At 46.9% G+C, this 9,615-nt stretch overlaps 1 protein-coding gene across 1 annotated transcript; it reads left to right on the top strand.

Moving 5' to 3' along the window:
- Window positions 1-376: 376 nt before the first annotated feature.
- On the top strand, window positions 377-9,414 carry LOC123034405 (L-amino-acid oxidase-like). Its single transcript, XM_044451729.1, has 6 exons — window positions 377-646; window positions 2,306-2,418; window positions 3,270-3,471; window positions 4,879-4,947; window positions 8,032-8,168; window positions 8,607-9,414. Exons 1-6 carry the CDS (start codon window positions 377-379, stop codon window positions 9,412-9,414), a joined length of 1,599 nt encoding a protein of 532 aa, XP_044307664.1.
- Window positions 9,415-9,615: the final 201 nt, after the last annotated feature.

The raw sequence follows: 9,615 nt of genomic DNA, 5'->3' as shown, positions 1-9,615 counted from the left end.
ATAGTTGAAATTTTATTCTGGACCAACCTGGCATTTAAAAGCAGCATCGCCAAGCTAGAGGGGCAGGCTGGTACAGTTGCCTGGACTCTTCCAGATGGGGAAAGAACCAGAAGAGGAGCAATAGTTAAATATCTTTCTCCTTTTTGGGCTCGTTAATCCACTGGCATCCTATCTCCCCTGACTCATGACCACACTAACAAAACACCTAATCAAGTTTTGCCCTTCTTTTCCATTGCATTTTAAATATATTGTAGTATGTTGTAAGCCACCTTAAGTAGGTTGCAGAAATGCTATGAATCAACCGGTACGATGGAGCCAAAGGGAGCTGGCAGGAGCTTGAACTAGGGAAATCCACAGAATGCAGACAAGGAGGAAAATGCATTCAGGTGTGTCTGACAGATTTTCTTTGCCTGTGTGCTCCTGCCCAGTTCTCTCCTTGTTGCTGTTCTTCGGCGCGCTGCAAAGCTGCACTGGCGAAGAGGTCAGCCCACTGGAGAAGTGCTTCAAGGACGCCAATTATGAAGAGTTTCTGCAGATAGCCAGGAATGGGCTGAGCAAGACATCCCAGCCGAAACATGTCGTGATCGTGGGCGCTGGGGTGTCGGGGCTCAGCGCAGCCTACACCCTCGTGGAGGCTGGGCACAAGGTAACGAGCTGACGCATCTGTCTGATCGTATCTCTTGGGGAAAAGGAAAAAAAAAAAAAAAAGAATGAGGCATACGCTTCCTTGAAAGAGCCAGTTCCAGCAGCGACTGCCCAGGAGTGGCCAGCTCTGCAGATGACAGGGCCCTCCACTGCTTTTGTTCTGTGTGCTGCCTCCCTTTCCACTTCTGCTGTGCCAGCAGCAACAGGGCCAAGCCAAAGTGAGCGGAAATGCTTGTCTTTGGAGCTGGGCAGCTGGCGGTGCTCCCATGTAGGAACTCTGTCAACCTGCTGCATTCTAGCAAGTAGCATTTGTGCTAGTTCAAGAGGAGGAACAGTAAATCTCTATCAAGTAAATGGTGGCTACCTAATGCTCTCAGCTCTTACTGCCATGATCTGCTGCACCCCAGTTTGAGTGTCCCCACTCCCCAGTATATGTCACATTGTGCCTGGCTCGTGTCAGCATTCACACAACTGCCACACAACCATGTACTCGTATTATTGGCCTTTTTTGACAGTGGAATTCCTGTTGGAGGCTCAGAGTTGGAATATGACCAGCTATATGGGTAGGGGAGCTGAGCCAAAATGAAAGTCCTAAGGAGCCGATGGAAGGGAAGGGAAGGGATATTTAGGAATGAGTCAATATCTATGTCTGATATATTATTGATAGTATGAGGAAGACACTCCTTCTAATACAGCATTTCTTAAAACTTTGATTGCTATTGAACAACGGGACTGGTTCAGGCATCCAACTTCCTTCTTTGCCAAGAGTGCCAGCCAAGTGAGGACTTGCATGGGCTGTCACTCCTCCCCACATCACCTCAGATGCAAAATCAGTAGGTGTCTCCCCAGCTTTTGTGCAGTTTTCTAAAATGTTCTTGATTACTGGCAGTAAGAATTTTAAGTTACAACATGATAGCATTTTGTTTATTTTTCCTCGCCCCTTTTACCCCCACACTAGAATGTATCTTTATTTTTTTTTACCCCACATCAACAAAAAACTAGGAATTATCATATCTGGGGTCATTCAGTGCTGCCTGTGAAAGTCCTTTGTCCCAGCAAATATTTCCTCAGGAACCTTCACTCAACAGAAGAATAACTTTCATCTCTCAGCAAGAGCAGGTGATTTAAGGATTAGTCCTTCCTGAGACCATGCAGAACAAGATCTGCCCTGGGCATCTCCTGGTTTATAAGGAAAAAACATACAAGGCAGGATGCTGAAATGTGACCACTTTTTAGATTAGGCTCACTGCAACAATGTCTTAAGAAGGACAAATCGGTAGGACTATTTACGTGTCAATTACAGTACAGAATGTGAATTGGAGGGTTCCAGTTACCCCATGATATGGAATGATCCATGTGCAAGAAATATTTTGCACCATGTGGCATCCTGTGCTGGACTCCACCCCCCATTTGGAGCTTCACACGTAGTCTAAGAAAGGGGAGCCCATCAGATGTCATGCAAAGACATCCACCCCTTAGAAGCCAACCTTGCGAAAGCAAAGGACCTGAGCCAGCAAAGACACCTTCAGACACCAAATATATCACCGTAAGAAGGCTGCCCTCCCACCTGCTTCCAGGTTAAGAAATTCCTGTTCAGAACAAGCCATTCGAGGAGGGATCAGTGTAACTGTGGTGCAGCGGTGACTCTGTTTGTCTCCAGGTGACTGTCCTTGAAGTGAGCGAGCGCGTGGGAGGACGGGCACAGACCTTTCGCAATGAGGAAGAAGGCTGGTATGCAAATCTGGGACCCATGCGCTTGCCTGAGGGCCACAGGTAAGACGCGATGGCTATGTGCTTATCTGATTATATCCACGCACAGCACTTCTCTTGCCCATGGATTGCTGCGCTTTAGCAACTGAGGCATTGTGCACTGCAGTACATCACACTGAGACAAAGGCAGGAGAGACCTCGGGCTCTCGCCTGTCCTTTGGATTCTGTACTTGCTGGGTCTTAAGGAAGTGCATACCAGAGAGTTCTTTGACATGTCCCAAAGGCTTTGGCCCACCAGCCTGCAATGAACAAGTGAAGAGAACAAGACAACGCTGATGGGAGAAGGCAGAGCTTGCTAAACGAGTCCTCATTGGGTTGGATCCAAATGCAGTTAGCGGAGCTCTGGTCCCACTGGAAACAACGGAACTTATTAAGTCATAACTAGGTCATCCCACTGAGTTCACTAAGATAAGGCCTAGAGACCTTTGCTAATCTTCCTCAAATGTTTTGCTGTTTTGCATGATTGCCACTGTTAGATTTCTCCATTGTTTTCAATGAGCACCTATCTTTTCCACCCTTAAGGAGCAGGGGGAAGGTATCTACTGAAAATATTTTTCTTTCTCTGTATAAAACATTGTGTCTTTGTCCTATACAGATTAGCAGAGCAGAACAGGAGTAGACAGCCTTCAGAAGTGTTAGACTGCAGCTTCCATGTTCCCTGATCCTAGGCCATGCTGGCAGGGACTTATGGGAATTCTAGTCCATAATGCCTGGCACCAGGTTGCCTACTGGAGTGGAGTTTGCCTACAAACAGTTGCAACCTGGACCTCCTTGTGACACTCAGGTTTTATCTTTTCTACTGTGTCACTCACACTGCTTCCCTAATACCTGTGCTTTCCCTCTTCTTTCCCCAGGATCGTCCATGAATATATTAAAAAATTTGGCCTACAGCTGGCAGAATTCATACAGAAAGATGAAAATGCCTGGATTTTGGTTAACAACATCAGGAAAAGGGTCTGGGAGGTCCAGCAGAACCCCAGCATCTTGGGTTATGAAGTGAAGCCCTCAGAAGAAGGCAAAACTGCTCAGCAGCTCTATCGTGATGCTCTCAGAAAGGTTCAAACACCCTCTGTGGCTATTTTATTGGAAAAATCTAATCCAACTATAGGACCAGATGAGGCAGAAGGAGCCAAAAGTCAAGCTAGTGCAGATGCCCATGGACTAGCCTCTCCGTAGTTCTCTACAAACCAGCTCCTCAGGTGGGACCAGGCTGGCCATCAGCAGGTGGCATCCTCAGGGAGCTGCCAGGACCTCCGTGCCCCGGCAGCCCCTCTGCTGTGACCACCTTCGAGGAGCCACTGTTTGCTTGCTTTTCCAAACATTCACGAAGGCATGAATTTGGGAGCCCCCATTTCAATTTCTGAGTATGCAACAGAGCAGTTCTGTCTCAGGAGCACTGTGGGAAATTAGTAAGTCCTCTCTCAAGATGGGAAGCTCCTTGCAGCTGTCCACTGCCAGCAAGTAAGGCCCACTGACTTGAGGTGGAGACACCCGAGGACTCCCTTCCTCCTGGTGTTAGCCCTGTTAGGGATGGCAGTAGGATCTCTGCTTAGGGCACTGTAGGGTGAGGTGGTTGGTTCCCGAAATGGCAGCCCAGCATGTGCTGCTGGCATGACCAGGGAAAGGGCAGGGTTATTTCCATGAGTTTCTTCAGCCTTGGATCCATGGACCATATCATGGAATCCATCTTCAGAAGAGAGGAACCTTAAGAGGAAAGGGATCCATAGTATGATATTGCTCAGTAAAACAGTGGTGGAGATGATGAGAGCAACATGATATATCCAGCTCCCATGCTGAAGACCCAGTGGTGGCATCAGGGGAAAGGAGAGGAAAGCAAGTTATCTCATGTCCATCTCTGGAGTCCTCCTCAAACTTGCACATGAAAAAATATCACTTGTTGGAAGAAAGGAGTAACTAGATGTCCATCTTCCATGACCTCCATTGTTCCATCGATGAAAGATTATAACACTGGGCTTCCTTCTCCTTTAGTCTCCAAGTTTTAGGGGGATGCAGATTTAGGGATGTAGCCTCTAACTGCTCTACTTCTGGCTTTTTGATCAGCTACACCAGTACTTTTTAAGGAAAATCTATTAGTAAATAAAACTCCTGAAGATTAAGTAGGTATGACTACATTCCTGTCAGCAGCCAAGAATTCCAGAAAGCAAGTGGTGAAATGACTATTTGATTTGATTGTCACGAGAATAGTCTTTGGGCAGCTTTTATGGGTTGCACAGTGATGGCAGCTTCATTCAACTATTTTGTCTATAGTGTTTATAATCCTTGCTCAGAGACAGCAATAACAAATCCATCAGTCAATCAGTATGGTCCCTGTTTCATCTTCCCCTTTATTTGCATCTTTGGATTGTTTGTGTTTATGTCTTGATGCTGTGGGTTCTTAACTAGATACTTCCCCAGTCTGCTACTGTTTTTATTCTGATTTCTTTTCTCTTGATGTCATTCCAGGTTGCAGCAGAGGTGAATAACACAAACTGTACCTACGTATTAAATAAATATGACACCTTCTCAACCAAGGTAAAAGGAATATTGCCATGTGCCCAATTTGTGAAGTGCAAAAATGTATTGCATTTAAAGTTCATCGATACATACTTGTGATTATTAAAATATAAAACAAGCAAACACCTTCACTAAAGATTCTGTCCAAAACCCAGCAAACTTAGAGGAACCCAGTTTGCACGTGAGGGCTGACTATGGGCTAAACAACTGATACTTAGCTGTAGCCGTGGTGGAGCAAAGAAGCGCATTGCCTCTGTGAAACCCAGTCCTCTTTCTCGGTTACGTCATTCCTGGGGGTGGTCGTTGTCATAATGTACAAACCTTCAGCATCCTGGAATTTTAATTCAACAATTAACCAAGAATTTTTAGTGCATGTTAAAAAAAATTCACTCAAGCTTTCCCAGATTTTTTGTTGACTGAGTATAGCAATTATAGTAACTCTCTGGGGAAGGTTAACGGGATTAATTAGAGTGTTTGTGTGTGTGTGTTTGCTGTTTGTTTGTTTTTTGACAGGGACATAAGCACTCCGGTTTAAAATGCAGCCTGCATTTTGACTGCTGTCAGAACTTTGCACTTTGGTAATCAGGGTGTTTCACATTACACTGGAGGTCCAGTTTTACTGAAATCATTATAGCTGTTTAAATTGTTCTACATTTTGTATATTGGAATTTTATTTATTTATTTATTTATTTATTACATACATTTATACCCCATCCTACTACTTCAAGCGCTTAGGACGGCTTACAAGATATTTATACCAGATTGTATAGCATTTGTATTTTATTGTTACCTCTTTTTATAATTGTACATATTTTATAAATTGCTGTGAGCTGCCCAGAGTGCACTGCTAAGCACGGAAGTCACAGCCTGGAAATGTGACCGCTGCCAACTCAGATGGCTTTAGAAGGAGATTTGACAAATTCATGGAGCATAAGGCCTTCGGTGGCTCCTAGTCCTGATGGTCATTTATTTATTATTTATAGCATTTTTATGCCACCCCCATCGCAGAAAGCCTCGGGGCAGCTTACAAAGAAGATAAACAACATAAAATGACATTAAAAATTTAGAGCATCTCGGCAGTAGTTTAAAACCAACAAATAAAAACAACAATTAACAATTAAAATATGGTTTAAATAAAAAGGTCTTGGCCTGATGCCAAAAAACAGGTAACGACGGCGCCAGGCAGACCTTTCTGGGGAGCACATCCCATAGGTGAGGCACCAGCACAGAGAAGGCCCTCCTCCGGGTACTCACCCTCCTAATATCCTTCACAGAGGGCTCCCGGAGAAGGCCCTCCTCCGCCGATCTCAGGGGGCAGGAGGGCATATATGGACGCAAGCGCTCCTTTAGATAACCAGGTCCCAAGCCATTCAGGGCTTTATAGGTGATAACCAGCACCTTGAATTGGGCCCGGACTTCAATGGGGAGCCAGTGAAGCTGACAGAGGACTGGGGTTATATAAGAACAATGCCCAGTCCCCGTCAGCAACCTGGCAGCTCTGTTTTGCACCAATTGAAGTATCCGGACCATCTTCAAGGGCAGCCCCACGTAGAGCGCATTGCAGAAGTCTAATCGGGAAGTTACCAATGCATGTGTCACAGTTGCCAGGCAGTTGTTTTCCAGGTAGGGACACAGCTGATGGATCAGCCGGAGCTGGAGGAAAGCGCTCCTCACCACCACTGTTACTTGAGCTTCTAATGACCACCGCTGTTACTTGAGCTTCTAATGACAGCTCTGGGTCGAGGAGCACTCCCAAGCTGCGAACCCTGTCCCTAAGAGGGAGTGCAACCCCGTTCAGGACAAGGTCCAGGTCCCCCATCCCGAAGCCTGACCCACCTACCAACAGGACCTCGTCTGGATTGAGCTTCAGTTTATTGGCCCTCATCCAGCCCATTACCTCGGCCAGGCACCGGTTCAGTACAGCCACCGCCTCACCTGGATTAGTTGAGAATGAGAGGTAGAGCTGGGTATCAGCATACTGATGATTCCACAGCCCACACCTCCTAATGTCCGGTTTCATGTAGATGTTGAATAGCAAGGGGGACAGAAGGGTCCCCTGTGGAACTCCATGGCATAAATGCCATGGCGCAGAGTCATAGTCCCCCAGCACCACCTTCTGGAATCAGCCATTGAGATAGGAGTGGAACCACTGCAAAGCAGTGCCTCCAACTCCCAATCCCACAAGCCTATCCAGAAGGACACCATGGTCGATGGGATCGAAAGCCACCGAGAGGTCCAGGAGAACCAACAGGGACACACTCCCCCTGTCCTTCTCCCTGCACAGGTCATCATACAGGGCGACCAAGGCAGATTCAGTACCGTACCCGGGTCTGAAGCTGGACTGAAATGGGTCCAGATAATCAGTTTCATCCAAGAGTGCTTGGAGTTGTCCCGCCACCACCCGCTCTAACACCTTGCCCAAGAATGGGATGTTGGCCACCGGTCTATAATTGGTGGCCACCTCTGGATCCAGGGATGCCTTCTTTAGGACTGGCCATACTACTGCCTCCTTTAAAGGGGCAGGTACCCAGCCGTCCCTTAGAGAGGCATTGACAACCTCCAGGATCCAGGTCCCAATCCCGTCCTTGGCTTTCTTGAGTAGCCAAGATGGGCAAGGGTCCAGTAAGCAGGTGGTAGGACGTACTTGTCCAAGCACCTTGTCCACATCATCAGGCCGCAACAACTGAAACTCATCCATCAATTGTGGACCAGACAGCAACATTGGCACCTCCCCAGTAGAATCTGATTCACGAGTAGAGTCCAGCTCACGACAAATCTGATTTTCTCCCTGAAATGCTTGGCGAAGTCATCACAGTGGGCCTTCGAGGGTGGCACGAGATCTTTCGTTATGGGTTACACCCACCCAGTGTTAGTCCATTTAGAGTAACCCCGTGGAAATGAAGGGGACAAGTTCATTATGGTCTTGGTGGCTGGGAATGATGAGAACGGTATCCAACAGGTCTAGAGGGCTCTTGGCTGCAAAGGGCTGACCAGATGCCAAGTACCACAACCATTTCGTAAATTCACTAAATTGGCTTGCATGTACCATTTAGCTCAGCATTGTACTGAAAAGATAGTTTGGGACTCTTTCTCCCCCAACAGCAATATTTAATCAAGGTGGCAAACCTGAGCCGTGGAGCTGTCCGAATGATTGGGGATTTATTAAATGAAGAAGCTGGGTATTACCTGTCTTTCATTGAGAGCATGAGGGGGGATGCAATCTTCTCTTATACAAAGAGGTAAGCAAACAGGTATGGCCAGGGGAATTAGTTTGCTGGTGTGGCCCTCTGATGTCAAGGGGAACAGCTTCCAAAAAATGCGAAAGGGCTCACCTGACACCACCTTGAGGGGAGGTTAAAGCAGGACTCCCTCTCTCCCTCCTAAAAAAGAGACAAGAAGTCTCATTCTCATGAAGTCACTGAAGAAAGGGGCTGAGAATGGCACTTCTATCAACCCTGTACTTGGCTCATTAAGCAGACGGAGCACTGGAAAGGGGCCACCTTCTCCACTTGGCAGGACTCCATCATTTCAAGGAATGTTCCAGCTCCAAGGTCGCCAGTCATCATATCATACCAAGAGTGCATACTAGTTCTTTCTGGTTTTTTAAGCAAGAATAATATCTGAGGAGCCCTATCTGTCCCATTATTTCTACCTGTGAGCTTGTTTCTGTCTTGCAGGTTTTATGAAATTGTTGGAGGTTTTGATCAGCTGCCAAGAGCCATCTATAGAACCATTCCAGAAAACGTGTATTTCAATACTAGGGTAGTCAAGATACAGCAGGACAGCAACTCGGTCCGTGTGATCTTTCGTACACCAGACGACGTGCTGTCGGCTATAACAGCCGATTATGCTATTGTGACGTCCACAGCAAGGGCCACACGGCGAATCCATTTTGAACCACCTCTCTCACCCAACAAAATACACGCCTTGCGAGTTATCCACTACCGGAGCGCCACCAAGGTTTTCCTGGCTTGCACCGAGAAGTTCTGGCAAGCTGAGGGCATTTTTGGTGGGGCCTCCACCACTGACCGTCCATCGCGATTCATCTACTACCTGGCCCAGAACTTCACTAGTGGTTTTGGCGTCCTCTTGGCTTCCTACGTCCAAAGTGACGACTCGCGTTTCTTTGTATCCCTCAGCCACGACGACGTTGTTGATATCATTATGGATGACTTGTCAGCCATTCACCAGCTGCCCAAAAGTGAGATCCAGCGTCTCTGTCGCTCCTCAGTAATAAAACAGTGGAGCCTGGATAAGTACGCCATGTGTGGATTTGCTTCCTTCACACCCTACCAGTTTAGAGATTATAGCGAAGAACTCGCAATGCCAGAAGGCAGAATCCACTTTGCTGGGGAACACACCGCTAAGCTCCACGGTTGGCTGGACACCACGATCAAATCGGGGCTGAGGGCAGCAAGGGACATAAACCTCGACGCAGGGCAGCAGCAGTCGGGAAGCAAACCAAGTGACAGAGATGAGCTCTGAAGAGGAGCTTTGTGGAAAGAGAAGAGCCAGCTAAAGGTGCATCTAAACACTAGAGCTTCAGCTCAGGACAAGTCAAAGCAACTTGGCAGCTGTGACTTTAACTTAAAACCGAAATGTCATGAATTCAGAACAGCTAAGAAACTTGAGATACTTTTAAGTTTCATACACAGGGCAGATAAAATACTAGGATGAAGGGTTTGG

The sequence above is a fragment of the Varanus komodoensis genome, unplaced genomic scaffold, assembly GCF_004798865.1.
Source record: "Varanus komodoensis strain SLA01 unplaced genomic scaffold, ASM479886v1 scaffold6_4, whole genome shotgun sequence".
Classification (NCBI taxonomy): Eukaryota; Metazoa; Chordata; class Lepidosauria; order Squamata; family Varanidae; genus Varanus; species Varanus komodoensis.
This window is presented reverse-complemented; position numbering and strand designations above follow the sequence as displayed.

Excerpts from the sequence above, each read along its gene's own strand:
- LOC123034405 (XM_044451729.1), top strand. The coding sequence starts at position 377 with ATGCATTCAGGTGTGTCTGACAGATTTTCTTTGCCTGTGTGCTCCTGC. Across the intron at positions 2,419-3,269 it reads CGCTTGCCTGAGGGCCACAG|GATCGTCCATGAATATATTA; the intron begins GTAAGACGCGAT and ends TTCTTTCCCCAG. Across the intron at positions 3,472-4,878 it reads ATCGTGATGCTCTCAGAAAG|GTTGCAGCAGAGGTGAATAA; the intron begins GTTCAAACACCC and ends ATGTCATTCCAG.